This window comes from Stegostoma tigrinum, chromosome 33 (genome assembly GCF_030684315.1).
Source record: "Stegostoma tigrinum isolate sSteTig4 chromosome 33, sSteTig4.hap1, whole genome shotgun sequence".
NCBI lineage: Eukaryota > Metazoa > Chordata > Chondrichthyes > Orectolobiformes > Stegostomatidae > Stegostoma > Stegostoma tigrinum.
In genome coordinates, this window is record NC_081386.1 from 23,229,352 (window position 1) to 23,245,841 (window position 16,490).

Consider the following 16,490-nt stretch of genomic DNA (forward strand, 5'->3'; position numbering starts at 1 on the left):
GTCCATCTTGTTAATAGTAGCAGTTCTACCTTTGAATTCAAATTTCTTTATTTTATATGGTATCATAGGGGTTAGAATAGTTAGGTGGTTGTTTTTGACTGGTGTAGACTCAATGGGCTGATTAGCCTTTTTCTGCGCTGTAGACCTCTAAGACTCTTCACTTTGCAAGTACAAAGGGTTGTTTCCCAGGTGAAGCACTAGATCATGACCCGTTATTTAAATTCCCGGGAAAAGTTATTCTAGCAAGATGACTGTGGGTGTTGTAACTTACTGAGAGTTATTGACAATTCAGCACCAGAGACAGCTACATACAACTCCACCTGCAATATGGTAGCACAGAATCAGAGACAGCTATTCACAGGTATTGAGTGGAACCCTGAAATACCTGTACAACAGGAACAAGGGTAGATTAAATAGGAATTCAAGCCCAAAATAAAAGAGAGAACCGTGGATGCTAGAAATCTGAAACAAAAACAGAAATTGCGAGAAAAACTCAGCAGTTGTGGCAGCATCCGTGGACAGAAAGCAGAATAAATATTCTGGGCCCAGTGACCCAAGTTCTGAAGAAAGGTTCCTGGAATTGAAATGTTAATTCTACTTTCTGAATCCATAAATGCTGCCAGACCTGCTGAGTTTCTGCAGCAATTTCTGTCCTCGTTTCATAAATTCAAACCTGTTGTGTCAATTTGTTTGATGATGGTTCCTCCACATTTACTTGACATCAACTCATACCTTTCAATACCCTTACTGAAAAGGAGCCTGGCAATTTCAGTCATGAACTATCAGCTTTCAGAAGCATCTAGTGGAAAAAAAACACTTCTACATGTCTACTGTCTTTTGAGAAGTTATTTTCTTTATTTCATGCCTGAATAGCTTAATGATAAATTGAAGATAGTGCCTTTCTGGTTCTGGTATACCACTCCATAGGATATAGATCCTTTTCATTTTAAACTTGTCAATGATAATAAGATTTTCTCGAGGTTATCTCAAGATTCTAAACTCAGCGGAATCGAAAGCAAATGTGTTTGCTGCACCAGATTCAAAACCAATCTATGTTTCCAAAATTATAATGCCCAAAATTAGTTGGAATATTTGAGATGGGGCTCTGTACGGTTGAAGGATAATTCCATTCCACCTTTTGGAATATACCCTCCTTGAGATTGAGGCCAACATTCCATTTACCTGTTCCGAAGAAGGCTCACTGGGCTCAAAATATTAACTGTTTTCTCTCCACAGATATTACCAGACCTGCTGCGTCTATCTAACAATTCTTGTTTTGGCATACTCCATTTACCATTCTCATCACTTTTGTGCCCTCCTACTAATTATAGAATCACAGAAATATAAGCACAGAAATTGAACCTTCAGTCCAACTCGTCCTTGCCAGCTAGATATCCTATTTTAATTTAGCCCCACTTGCCAGCATTTGGCCCATATCCCCCTAACCCTTCCTATTCACATACCCATCCAGATGCCTTTTAAATGTTGTCATTGTATCTATCTGCACCACTTCCTCTGGCAGGTTATTCCATACATGCACCATCCTTTGTGTGAAAATGTTCCCCCATGTCCCTTTTTAAACCTTTCCCCTCTCACCTTAAACCTACACCCTCTAGTTTTGGTCTCCCCTACCCTGGGGAAAATACCTTGTCTATTTACCCTATCCATGCCCCTCATGATTTTATAAACCTCTATGGGATCATCCTTCAGCTTTCGGCACTCCAATAGCCCCAAATAAAGTTCTAGCTAGCTTTCTCTCACACTGTATTTTTTTTCCTAATTATTTTATTCATTCTTTGCTGTTCATTGTATTGACCGCAATCTTTTGATCTGTCAACCTTCTTTACATTAGGGAATCCTTTTTCTATGTCTTTGGTAATGCCTTTAACTTTTCCGATTTTAACATGGAGCAAGGAATTATGTTCTGTTTGGAAATGATCAATTCTTTGAATAACGAAATATCCTCTTAAATGCCTGCCAATGTATTTTGACTGACATATCCCCTAACCTATTTTGCTAGTTAATTTTTATCTAGATCTGCTTTCATGCCCTCATAAATGCCCTTATTTGACTACTAGTCTTGGACTCACTCTTGCCTCCCTCAAACTGAATGTGAAATTCAGTCATATTATGATGGTTGCTCCTTCAGAATTATGATGTAGTTAATGATCCTGTCTTATTGCACAATATTGAGTCTAGTATAGCCTTCTCTCTGGGTGGTTTCAGAATGTGCAGTTCAAAGAAACTATTTTTGAAAACATTTTATAATCTCTTCATTGAGCCTATCCTTGATATTTGGATTCTGGTAATCCAAGAGGGAGGACGTGAACAGGTCATGGCTGTAAGAGCTGCACCTTTTTTGAGGTATCTTCAGTGTAGGAGCTGATTTCCTCAAATTCTAGGAGCAGTAATTACTGTTTTCTAAGATATTGCATTGTTTTGGAACTTCGGAAAAAGAACTTCAAACAACGGCCCTTTAAAAAGGAGGAAGGGAGACAAAGGCAATGACCACATGAGAAGTGAAATGAACAAAGAAGTAAATCTGCACAACTGTGTGATCCAGACAGTGAACCTACACAGCTGCATGACCCAGCAGTGAACCTGCACAACCGTGTGATCCAGACAGTGAACCTGCACAGCTGCATGACCCAGCAGTGAACCTGCACAGCTGCCTGACCCAGCAGTGAACTTGCACATCTGTGAGATCCAGACAGTGAACCTGCACAGATGCATGACCCAGCAGTGAACCTGCCCATCTGCCTGACCCAGACAGTGAACCTGCACAGCTGTGTGATCCATGCAATGAACCTGCAAGCTGTGTGATCCATGCAATGAACCTGCACAGCTGTGTGATCCATGCAATGAACCTGCAAGCTGTGTGATCCAGGCAGTGAACCTGCACAGCTGTGAGATCCAGGCAATGAACCTGCAAGCTGTGTGATCCATGCAATGAACCTGCACAGCTGTGTGATCCATGCAATGAACCTGCAAGCTGTGTGATCCAGGCAGTGAACCTGCACAGCTGTGAGATCCAGGCAATGAACCTGCACAGCTGTGAGATCCAGGCAATGAACCTGCACAGCTGTGTGATCCAGACAGTGAACCTGCACAGCTGTGTGATCCAGACAGTGAACCTGCACAGCTGCATGACCCAGCAGTGAACCTGCACATCTGCATGATCCAGCAGTGAACCTACACATCTGCATGATCCAGACAGTGAACCTGCACACCTGTCTGACCCAGAGAGTGAACCTGCACAGCTGTGTGATCCAGGCAGTGAACCTGCACAGCTGCATGATCCAGCAGTGAACCTGCACAGCTGCATGATCCAGGCAATGAACCTGCACAGCTGTGTGATCCAGGCGGTGAACCTGCACAGCTGTATGACACAGCAGTGAACCTGCACATCCGTCTGACCTAGACAATGAACCTGCACAGCTATGTGATCCAGGTGGTGAACCTGCACAGCTGTGTGCTCCAGGTGGTGAACCTGCACAGCTGTATGACACAGCAGTGAACCTGCACAGCTGTGTGATCCAGGCAGTGAACCTGTACAGCTGATTGCCTTGGCTTTTTAGCTTCAAGTATCTCTGGACGTCAGAGTTCAGAGGGTCATACATGTATGGAGTGAAGTGCCAGAGGAAGTGTGGAGGCTGGTATAATTACAACATTTAAAAGGCATCTAGATGGGTACATGAATAGGAAGGGTTGAGAGGGATCTGGTCAAATGCTGGCAAATGGGACTAGATGAATTTAGGATATCCGGTCAGCATGGATGACTTGTACCAAAGAGTCTGTCTCCAAGTTGTACAGCTCTATGACTCTATCACTCTATTCAGCTGCTCCAAACCTTGGCAACATGCTTGTACATCTTTTCTGAGCCCTTTCAATTTTCACTATACCCTTCCTATAGCTGAGAGATCACAATTACATGCAGTATTCCAATACTGGCCAAACCAATGTCCAGGTGCAGTACCAGGTTCCTTTTAATTAATTGAGGTCTGCACTTGACCTTGCAACTCCTACACTCAATGCATCGACCAATAAAGGAAAGCATACCAAATGCCACCTTCATTATCCTATCCACCTGCGATTCCATCTTCATGGAACTATGAACCTGCACTCCAAGGTGTCTGTGTTCAGTAACAATCCCCAGGACTTTACATTAGGTGTATGAGTCCTGCCCTGATTTGCCCTTCTAAAACGAAGCACCTCACATTTATCTAAATTAAACTCCACCCGCCCCTCCTCGGCCCATTGGCCCATCTAATCAAGATCCTGTTGCACTCTGGGGTAACCTTTGTTGTGGTCTCATTACACCTCCAATTTGAATAGCAGATTGTTGCTTAAAAGTGGAGGGTTTGTGGCATCATGGTGACCATGGATGGATGAGGGTGGAGTAGATGGAACCACAGTCGGCACTAATGTATGTGATTAGAACAGTACTGGAATCAGAAAGATGGGAGTGATCTCATCGAAGTCATCTCAGTCAATATGGATAAGCATTCCTGGCTTCCTGATCAGTTATTCTGGAGAATCTATAGTGGAGATGCAAAAGAATGTTGCCGGGCTTGAAAATTGCAGTCATGAGAAATCATTGGCTAGGCTTGAGTTGCTTTCCTTCAAACAGAGGAGGCTTAAGTGAGGTACAAGAGAATGAGGAGTTCGGACATAGAGTGGATGGGGAACACCTGATTCCCCTTGTGGAGAGGTCAAACACCAAGGGTGGGCACAGATTGAAGATGATTGCTAAAAGTATTAGAAAAAGCTTGGGGAAAGCATTTTCAGCCAGAGTGTGGTTGGTACTGAAATCCATTCAGAGATAATGGGAACTGCAGATGCTGGAGAATCCGAGATAACAAAGTGTAGAGTGCGATGAACACAGCAGGCCAAGCAGCATCTTAGGAGCACAAAAGCTGACGTTTCGGGAAGGGTCTAGGCCCAAAATGTCAGCATTTGCACTCCTAAGATGCTGCTTGGCCTGCTGTGTTCATCCAGCTCTACACTGAAATCCATTGACTGGTTTTGTGATTGAGTAGGAACCCCTCAATTAGTTGAAAGGATCCTGGTTCTGCACCTGAACTGCTACAATTGGCAAGACTATGCACTGGTAGGATTTCTCTAATTTTTAAAAAAAAATAACCTATTTTTCCTAATCAACCTGTTCAGTGATGTTATTATGCACCTCTGAAGCAGGTGGGATTCAAACCAGGGCCTCTTGGTCCGGTGTAGGAACTTCAGCACTGTACCACAAGAGCAGGGGCAAGTGGAATGGGTGGCTAATCCATTTGACCTGTGCTGACATGATGGTCCAAATAGCCACCTCCTGTGCTGTTACTTTTCAATGGTTTCCTTCCTTGCCTCTCTGTTTCTCTGTTCTCTTGTGAAAGTAGTCACATGTTTGCTCCCATCACAGGAAATGGATATAGACAAATGATATTGGGAGGAAATGAGCAGATCTTATCCAAATGATTATTGACATGCCTGTTACAACAGTCTTTATAAAAGTTCGTTTGTTTTTTCAACTGTGAGGGAGAAAAAAGCTCAAATGATTTTAATGGGACTTGCACAATAGTTTAATGCATGTTACGAACCCATTTATTAAGTGCCTAGAGTTAAAATGTCTCCTCAAGAAGGGAATAGAATGCAGAGCACAGTCCCCAGACACAGGGTGGGAACACATTATCAAACAATGCACTTTAGAATTTAGCATTGACAGCGCGTCATTTGGGAAGAACTCCATTAAAATCCCTTTATTAATTTTAAAAACTTCTCATTAACAATTCGAATTAGTTTGAACAGTGGAAATAATTTAATTTGAAAGTCAGATTTCCTGAAAAAAAATTTTGATTGAGGAACCTTGTTGCTTGTTTCACATTTCTGTTCTCCTTGGAAATGACTCCTGAAAGTTACTGGCCCAAAGATAAATAATTGCCCCCACCCTGGACTCCCCGTAATTTGTTTCTTTTTCACCTCTTGTTTTACCTTTTCCTCATGGCTTTGCTTTGAAATGTTTGCTCCTGGCACCTCTCCTGACTCTGCAATACACACCGGAAGTGTTGGAGAAACTCAGCAGGTCTGGCAGCATTCATGGTGAGAGAAACATGAAGAAGTCATTCCAGACTTGAAATGTTAATTCTGTTTTTCTCTCCACAGATGCTGCCAGACCTGCTGAATTTCTCTAGTTTTTTTTGTAGGCGTTTCAGATTTTCAGCATTCACAGTATTTTGCCTGTATTCCTCTGATCCTGTGTTTTGTTCATTTACCCTATCACCATCCACCCTCACCTGCGTGTCAAACTATTCTATCATGCAATCCCACCCATTGCCTCCCCCCCTTATTTAAGACCTTCCTTGTCAACGTCCCACTCATCTTTTGTTCAAAAATTAATTGCATCCCTAACCTTTCCCCTTTTCTAATGGAAGGTCATCAACGGGAAATATTAACTCTGTTTCACTCTTCACACATGCGAACAGATCTGCTGATTATTATTTGTGTTTTCTAATTTCATTCAGATTTCCAGCATCTGTAGTATTATATTATTGTACTAAGACCAACATTTTTTTCCAAGACTGTGGCATGATCAGGATAGGATTGTTTGAGCAAAGAAATGACCTGAACTTCTAGCTGTTTGACATTGTGGGAGGGACAGGCCCCAAGACCTGGGAGCTAGAGACCCTCCATGGACACTCTCTGACAATTATTTGGTCAAATTTTCAAAGGAAGAAAGATTTACGCACAATGAGATTGTCTTCAGATGAAGGTCAATTGGCTGCAGTTTTCAATTGGGGAACCAAATTAGGATGAAAACTGAAATGGCAGCAATGCGTTATCTCATGACAATAGATCATTGTAGAAAGGGAACATGAGCAGAGTACCACATACAGGTGTCATTATCCATTGGGTCCAGAGCTTCTAAGGTGCAGTTAGTGATCATATGTCAATACCTTCAGATGCAGACTTTTATCCATGTGGAGCAGTTATGTTAACCTTAATTCTACCAAGTTAGTCATTTTTCACACTTTCTTTCAGACCGTGAGGCCTGAGTTCTTCTACTGCCTGGTTAGAGGGATCAGAAAGGAATCAAAAGTTGAAGAACAAAATGGGAAGCCACACTGGGATGGATCCCGGATGCTGTCCCTTGATTGGACAAGACCCCCAGGCAGGGCAAAAGACGGGCCAGACTGTAGATTTGCAGCCACTTTGTAGAAGCTGATGGGGCGCCCACCTGTGGACTTCAACAATTACCCTGTTTCCCACATATCAGCAGAGCCACTGGGCCTTATCCGTTCACAACTTTCAATCATCGTCACCTCTCTGATAGCCTCAGCCTTAGCTGGGAGCACAGCTGCTGAGCTGCTGGCTCTCTCATCGAGCCAGTTGTGTCAGGAGCTTATCCTAAATTGGATGGCATCTATTTGGAGGCTAGCTTTGGCAAAATTCCTGAGCTGATCCATCTGCTGTCAGCCCTGGATGTCTGTGGAATGTTTAAATGCAATAAACACAACCATTTCTTCATCCAGTTCTATGTAAATACACTCCCAAAGAGTTATGCACTGGATAGTGAGTGTCTAAGTACTCAGTTTGACATTCTTTTCCCTTGATAATGATGACTAAAACCAATTGACACAGACTAGGAATGAAAGTCTGAGACTCTTGCCTGAAACATTTGGCCCAGCAACTAACCATGCAAGATCAGTGAACTAGCCTGGGAAAAAGTAACATTTTTAACAATGCATTCTCCCCAGGCATGCTGGAGCTGAGAGTTGAGTGATCACGTTAAATATTTTGTGCTGACACAGCTCACTGCATTAATCTTTAACAATGCTGCTGCCTGTTGACCATGGTAATATTTCAGTCAGATCTGGCCTTGGATTCAGTATCATGGCCATCAAAGCTGAATAATTTTTCTTTAGGGATCTAGACCTATGTAAAGTTCAGTGCCCAGCATGAGTGTTTTGCTTCAAATCCCAAAACATTTAATGCACTGTTCATTCAAGGATCTCTCTAATTTGACTTGTATTTACACAGAAATTTTTTGAAGTCAGAAGTCACATGACACCAGGGTATAGTCCAGCATTTTTATTTGAAATCACACGCTTTCAGAGCGCTACTCAATTGTCAGGTGAAATCACGAAGGAGCTGTAATCTGGAAGCTTGAATGTCAAGTGAACTTGTTGAATTATAACCTGGTGTCATGCAATTTCTGACTTTGTCCACCCCAGTTCAACATTGGCACCTCCACATCAGAAATTCTTTAAAAATTCATTCATAGGATGAGGACATTACTTGCTAGGACACCATTTATTGCCCCTCCCTAATTGCCCAGAGGGCACTTAAGAGTCAACCATGTTGCTGTGGGTCTGGAGTCACATGTAGGCCAGAGCGGGTAAGGACTGCAGTTCCTTTCTCTTCCCTAAAGGACATTGGTGAACCAGATGGGATTTTCCAATAATCAGCAATGGATTCAAAGTCATCATTAAGCACTTAGTTTTTATTGAATCCAGATTCCACCATCTGCCATGGCAGGAATCAGGCCTGGTCCCCACATCATTATCTCGGTCTCTGGATGAACAGACGAGTGATAATTAAAGTGATAACAGAATTAAAATTGCTACAGGTTTCTAAGTCTGTCTTGCTTCCCTATATGATTTTTCCTTTAGCCATCGCTGCTCTTTGAGTGGAGAGGACCTGAACAGGCAGTGGTCAGAGCCAAAGCCTGACCTTCATCCGACTATTTATCATACTAAGGGGCTCCTCAACTACATGAGAAGTATTGGCAAGACCCCACTGGTAAGTATTAGTGATATAAAGAAGGCGGGACAAAGAACATGACAAACCCAGGAGATCAAAAACCCAGAATATACTTGACCTACACTTGTAGGAATCAGCCAGTGTTCCATCAGTGAAGCATGGGAAGGTTCCCTCTGTTGCTACTCGATATTACATATCCTTCAAAGGTGAGGCCTCCACTTGTTTAGTTAGACAACTATTTCAGCAAGAGAGGGAAAAATAGTATCACATGCAAAAAATGCAAAGAAATGAAAACAGAACTTGAAACTCAGCAGACAAGGAGAACTATAAAAAGACCACAAAGGAAACAAGAGGTGCAGAAAGGGATTTTGAAGAAATAATTACAAGGATATCAAAGGTAAGAGCAAGAGCTAAAAATGTAATTAATAGATAAATGTGAGAAACTGGTATGTGGGCCTCTAAATACCCACACAGAAGCTGTGATAGCAAATAGATTTGTAGATTTGTTAAATTAGTCCATTGTATTTGTTTTCACAATGGAGTCAGAAAACTAAATAACAACAGTATGAAGGGACCAACAGAGCAGTCCATTATCCCAACAGCACAAGACCATAGAATTAGGAGCAGGAGGAAGATGTTTGTTCCTTATGGCCTGCTCTGCCATTCTGACTTGATTCTGGCCTTAACTCCACTGTGCCTCCTATAACCATTGCCTCCTTCAGCCTCCAAACATCTGTTTTATTCAGCCCAAGCCTCAATGTAGCCTCAAAGTACTCAATGGAGTGTAGAAGTTTTGGTGGGGGTGTGGGGCAGTCTCATTGAAGTTTACAGAATACTGAGAAGCCTGGACACAAGACGGTTCCACTGGTAAGACAGCCTCAGAGTGAAGGCAAGGCTCTTCAGAGCTGAGATGAGGAAGAATTTTTTCAGCGAGAGGGTGGTGAATCTGCAGAACTCATTGCTGCAGAGGGCTGTGGAGGCCAAGCCATGGAGTGTATTTAGGACAGAGGTGCTTGATTAGTAAGGAAATCAAAGTTTAAAGGGGGAAAGCACGAGAATGGGGTGGAGAAACACATCAGCCATGATCGGATGGTGGAACAGACTAGATGGACAGAATGACCTAAGTCAGCTTCTATATCTTATGGACTTTATGGTCTTACTTCCCAATGAGAAGCATAACCCGTGCTGAGATCTCACGAAGCATATAATCTGGTACCAAAAAGTTTGAAAATAACCAGGATTGCTGTTTTGTTTCACGTGCTTGATTCTTACTCTTTGTTTGCTGTGACTGATCCGAAACAATTATTAGCCTGTATTGTTCCATATTTTATTCCTTGGCGATGTTTATTCTGTAACCGTTACATATATCTTTGTGGCCTTCTGCTGCTTTGAGCCCTGGTGTGACCAAATTTTCCTGAATTCATTTCTTTGCTTTGCACCAGGTTTATTGTGACTACCATGGACATTCAAGGAAGAAGAACGTCTTCATGTATGGCTGCAGCATTAAGGAGACACTGTGGCAGGCAAGGTCCAGTGTTGACACAGCAACGTTGAAAGAGGATATTGGATATCGGGTGAGTATCATCATTACATTTTCCTACCTTGCGGATTGTTACAATATTCAGCTCTCCAGTTAAATGCTTTTGGTTATATTAAGCAAATATCTTCTGTGGAAATCCAAAATAATTACAGATTCTCTCATGATTAAATTTTCTGATCCATTTATACACATGAATATATATGATTTACTCAATATTCATTGACAAGATGGTGACACTACTGACAAGGCAACATCATTTATTCCTTCTACCAAAGTGTCCTTGAGAAGTTGGTGATGAGCCACCTTCTTGAAATACTCTATTCTGTGTAGTGAAGGTGCATCTGTTGTGTCGTTAGCAAGGGATGCTGTCAGGGCCTGCAGCCTTTGATATACACAGTGCACTCAATATGTTTTTGAACTCAGGTGGATTGAAATGAGTTTTCTGAAGACTGCCTTCTGTTAGACTAGGCCAAGGTAGATCATCTGCTCAGCACTTCTGGCTGAAGATGGTTGTAATGTTTTGGGTTTCTCTTTTGCACTCACTTGCTGGTTCTGTCATCGTTGGGGATGAGAATGTTCAAGGAACCTTCTCTTCCCATTCATGACATAATGGGGCAGGACTGCAGAGCTCTGACCAGAACTATTGGTTCCAAAGTTACTTAGCTCTTTCTATCACATCCTGCTTCTGCTCTTTAACATGAATGTCATCCTGTGTTTGACTATGAGACCAGAAGGCATAGGAGTAGCAAAATGCCATTCAGCCCATCAAATATACTCTGATATTCAATGAGATCATGACTGATCTCATAATTCTCAACTCCACCTTCCTGCCCTTGCTCCATAAGCCTTCACTCCCTTATTGATTAAAATCTGTCTCTCACAGCCTTGGATATACATAACAACCTAAATGCAATAGCCCTCTGTGGTGAAATTGTTCCACCAAGCTGGCACACCATTTTAAGGTACACCTGGTGTTGGTCCTGCCATGCTGTTCTGCACGCCACATTAAACCAGATGATCTCCAGCCTTGATTCTAATGGGATTGAGTGAGGGACATACATGCAGGACCATGGTCAATGATGTTCAATTTTGAGTTCCCAAATCTGCTCTGAATCAATTTCATTTAACAAGCTGAAGTATTGTCACTACATAACCTGGACTTAATCTTCACAAGTCCTGTGCAGTGGTCACTCCTACTAATACTGACATGGGTAAGTGCATTTTTTTTTCCTTATTAGTTCACAGGATGAGGGTGTTGCTGGCTGGCCAGCATTTATTGCTATTTCCTAATTGCCCAGAGGGCACTTAAGAGTCAACCACATTGCTGTGGGTCTAGAGTCACATGCAGGCCAGACCAAGCAAGGGTGGCAGTTTCCTTCCATAAAGGACATTACTGAGCCAGATGGGTTTTATTCCCTCCCTGACAATTGACAATGGATTCATGGTCATCACTAGATTCTTAATTCCAGATATTTATTGAATTCAAAGTCCACTATCTGCCACGGTGGGATTTGAACCCAGGGCCCCCGAGTGTTATCTGGCTCTCTGGATTAATAGTCCAGCAATAATACCATTTGGCCATTGCCTCCCCATCTGCACCATTACTGATAAAGATAACGTCAGTGTTTTATTCAACACTGCCCTTCCTCAGTCGATTGCAACAAGCGATCCCCTCCTAGTTCCAGTGTATTTGTGTTTTAAAATGAGCCTGTTTTACCAGGCTTTCTTAGGTTAAGGAGAAAAGTGCGGTTGTATCAGTTATAAAAACATGAGGCAAAGTAATAAATCGTGACACACATAGACACAGATTAGAAATGAGAAGTGAGGTTAACGGCCGTAACATTTTGCGATCAATCCTCATGACAAGATGACGACTGATCCATATATCTTTTACCTAACCATTATACCACTTCTCAGTGTCTTGTCTGTGAGGACTAGATTGTGAAATGTTATGCCATTACATTGGATGGTTTCAATGGTACTGACCTTGGCAGACGAGCATTCGATCTGGAGATTCTTGGTACTGCAAGTTAACCAAAGTTGGGCTGTTTCTTTTCGATGGTGTCTTTGCTGATATGCGACTTGCATCTAGCAGTCAGCGAGAGGGAGATCTCTCTTTTAACTACGAGTGCAGTGATTTTCCGCAGTCAGTCAATCACATTCTCAGAATTTATATTCCCAGTCATGTTTGGCTTCTATGTTCTTTTTTGTTACTGTGTCAGGCTGCTGCTTGTTTGTGGGTCAGCTGTCCCAGTTTTGGCACAAGTCAGCAGATGTAAATGAGGTGGACTTTGCAGGGTTGCCTGTGCTTTGTGTGCTTTTGCTGCATCTGGTGCTTAACATTGCTGCTGGGTGGTCCGTCTGATTTTATTCTGACTGTTTATTTTTGTGGAGTGCTTTGATACGATGATGTAAATGACTAGTACATATCAGAGTCAATGACATTGCTGTGGGTCTACAGTAGTGAGGTAGAGCAAGTAAGGCTGGCTGATTGCCTTCCCTAAAAGACAGGATTTTTATATCATAATTCTTAGCTGAATTTAAATTTCATACTGACTGGGCTAGGATTTCAGCTTATGCCTCCAGCCAGTTCGAACCCATAGATTACTCGAGCAGCAACGTAAACACAATACCATTGTACTTATTGAAAAAATATTTTTGAAGTTTCTATTGTTGATAGAATATTTCTGTGAATTTTATTGCAATTTCATGATCGAGCACAATGTGATAATTTACTGGAAAAAAATCAAAGAACTGCAGATGCTGTAAATCAGGAACAAAAACAAAGTTGCTGAAAAAGCTCTGCAGGTCTAGCAGCATCTGTGGAGGAGAAGACAGAGTTAACGTTTGGGGTCCGGTGACCCTTCCTCAGAACTAGTTCTGAGGAACCGTAGTTCTGAGGAAGTGTTGCCGGACCCGAAACGTTAACCCTGTTTTCTCCTCCACGGATGCTGCCAGACATGATAATTAACTGGCCCATTTACAATAGAATGTGTTCTTACTGAATGTCAGGGTTTCCGGCAGCCAAGTTCAACCTGCAAATGTTTTTAACAGTGTGGGTTAGGAAAAATTTGGAATAATTCTGCCATAACTCAACTTGCAATCAGATCAGTCAAGAATCATAACAAATATGATGGGGCCGATGCTTACTGATTCTTTTTTGAAATGGAAATTAATGCAAATATTTGAATTTTCACTGCCAAAGGCATGGCCCCTTCATGTTTCATTTGATGGGCAGTGTTGTACATGTATCTTGCTTTTAAGTAAGTTCACCTTTGTGGACCCCATGTACTGCATGTAAACAACATTGTGATTCTGCCTGACAGTCATTCTATTCTGGGTGTGAAAGCCGCAAAACAGAAAGCAGTCGCTTTTCTGTACAGTCTGCTTAATAACATATAATATGTTTTACTGCCTTTAAAAAAAAACTAATCGATTGATTATTAGATAATTATCATTAACCTGGAAAGCACATGATATTTCTCACAGTCTTATTGACCAAGTGGCACTCTCTCATCATTCCATTGACAAGCATTCACTCTTACCATTTCATTGCCTACTGCTTTGCATCTCACTGTTGACAATAGGTACTGTCTTTCAATGACCTGTTGACAAAATTCAAGCCATTGCTATTCCATCGACTAACATTGTCAGATCACACTGTTCTATTGATTGACATTGGTCTCTTCCCTTGCTCATTTAGTGCCCTCTTTCTTTCCATTGACAACTGTCGCCCTTTCTCACCTTGAACACCAAAGAAATAAATAGCAACAGAGAAATCTGTCATGGCACCTGCTTTAAACTGCTCTGAGTGCAGTCTTTATCAGATGCTCATGTCCGGTGAGTCCAATCAGAAGCTCGAGCTGCAGAAATTCTCCCACGGGTTGTTCAAGGAACATCACTCACCCTGCCTTGTGACATGAATGTAAATCTGTAAAAGTGCCTCACCACTGACTTGCTGCTTTTGAATTAAATAAATGCATTTCCTCTAATTGTTTCTCCACAGACCATTCCCAGAGTTCTGGACAAGATCTCCCCAGCATTTGCCATGAACCGCTGCTGTTTCTTGGTCCAGAAGTCGAGAGAAGCGACAGCGCGGGTGGTGGTTTGGAGAGAGATTGGGGTTCTCCGAAGCTACACAATGGAGAGCACTTACTGCGGCTGTGATCAGGGCAAATACAATGTGAGTGAACGTGTTGGGGGTGTCTTGCTGTAGCTATGTTAAATGACACTTAGAGCTTTCAAATCACTGCAAATTAGTGAAATTTGCAGGTAACTCAGAACAAATAGAATCAGAACTGGCAGCTAAAGATTAATGAATCAGTTGAATAATATGTGCATGTGGACAAAAAAGTAAGATTATATTTGATGTGGTAAGTGGAAAATACGTGCAAATAAGCAAAAAAGAAAGATGACGCATAGAGCCACTAAGGATGATAATTGAAAGACCTGGGTATGCTTGTAGATTCAATGTAGACTAGATAACTGACTAAATCCATTCATGACTGAACAGCAATCTGCAAAGTTAACAGAATCTTGAAGAATCACAGTGTACAGCACACTAATTTGATCACACTTTGAGTAATATATCTGATTTCAAAAAAGCTGTTCTGAGGAGACACTCTACCAAAGGAGATGGTACAGAGATGATCCATGACATTGATGAATAGAATTGGATGGTTGAATTATGAAGCAAGATTAGAGAAACCTGTGATTTACAGCCTTGAAAGAAAGCCCCTGAGAAGTGGCTTTATAGAGATATATAAGTTGACAAACTGAGCGGATAAGTTAATTTAGAGTGTTACCTTACATTAACATGCTACTGTTGACCAGCAGAAATAGGTTCATTCCTGCAAAAGGTAAAATTAGAACTGAAATAATTTATTTCAACAAGGAATTATCAACACATCGAATGGACTGTTGAATAGTCTAAGTCTTAGACTCATTTAAGAAACTATTAGGTTGAATTAAAGATCTTTGTTGTTGAATGGGTTAAGGTGGGCTGAAGAGCAGCCCCCAACCATAATCATCTCATGACAAACTCCTCAACTTAAACATCACGGAATGGACTTCTACCTTCGCTGCTAGGGGTGTTCCTTGTTGCTGGGGCAAGCTGATAAATTGCTCAGGGAGAGTGACAGCCCCTGAGAGAGGTCCTGCACACTGCAGCATCCCATCAATAATTTAGATGGAAGGAATATCAGATCACCACAGTTACAAACATGCATTCCTACCCAGATCACCTCTTGCCAGTCCGTCCAGATAATTCCTAATGTTCAGGTGGCAAAATTAAAGTACATCTCAATGACTGACATGTGATTTATGACTTTGATTTTATTGACACATGTGCTGAAATACAGTGAAAAGCTTTGCTTATGAACAGTACAGGCAGTTCACAGCAAGCAAAGGACATATGGGAAAAAAGACTTGGAGGCATACAGGTTACTTTGCAGGTGTGACAATTAGGACCAGAAACTACGTAACACCAACTCATTGGCCTGAGTTCTAAGCAGACGGCAGTGGCCATGAGGATGGACCATAAAGACAGGGTTGGGGCTGGGGGTTAATGGAAATTGTGGAAGAGGGTCCTCACCACAACAGTTTATGACAGCCTGACCCAACCACATGCCAAAGAAGAAATTAATACCTTGACATCAGGCTGTTGTCCTATTTTGTCGAGGAAGCAATCATATCTTTTAATTCTTCTTTAATATGATGCCTCTGGTAGTACCAAGATGTGTTGCCAATCCTTTTCAGAGGGCAGTTAGCAGGCAACTGCATCGCTGTGGATTGGAGTCACATGTAGACCCGTCTGAGTCAGGATGGCAGATTTCTTTCCGTAAAGAACGTTGGTGAACCAAATGGCTTTTGCAACAATTCATGATGGTTTCATGGGTCACCATTACAGTGACTAAGTTTCAATTCCAGAATTATTAATTGAATTTAAACCCCACCAGCTGCTGAGGTAGGATTTGAACCCATGTCCCCACGGTATTAATTTGGGCCTCTGGGTTACCAGTCCGGTGTCATCACAACTGAGCCACCATCTCCAAGAGTTAATTGATGATTTAAGGGCCAAGCATCTCTTCAGGGACAGCAGCATCACAGAGAACATTTGGCATGTAATAGCATCATAGTTATACAGTTATCACAAGCAGCAATGGGGAGAGTTGCCCACGTGAGTGCATCATTGACC

At 42.0% G+C, this 16,490-nt stretch overlaps 1 protein-coding gene across 3 annotated transcripts in view; it reads left to right on the forward strand.

The window, feature by feature from the left end:
- Window positions 1-16,490, forward strand: part of LOC125467389 (cytosolic carboxypeptidase 4) — a 250,089-nt gene that overhangs the window by 146,381 nt on the left and 87,218 nt on the right. For all 3 annotated transcript variants that reach the window (XR_007250625.2, XM_048563165.2, XM_048563166.2), the window contains 3 exons: window positions 8,664-8,793; window positions 10,197-10,328; window positions 14,301-14,477. Coding sequence is in view for 2 of the 3 variants with exons in the window: in XM_048563165.2 (XP_048419122.2) it covers window positions 8,664-8,793; window positions 10,197-10,328; window positions 14,301-14,477 (439 nt within the window). In the remaining variant the exon portion in view is untranslated. The remainder of the gene's footprint in view (window positions 1-8,663; window positions 8,794-10,196; window positions 10,329-14,300; window positions 14,478-16,490) is intronic.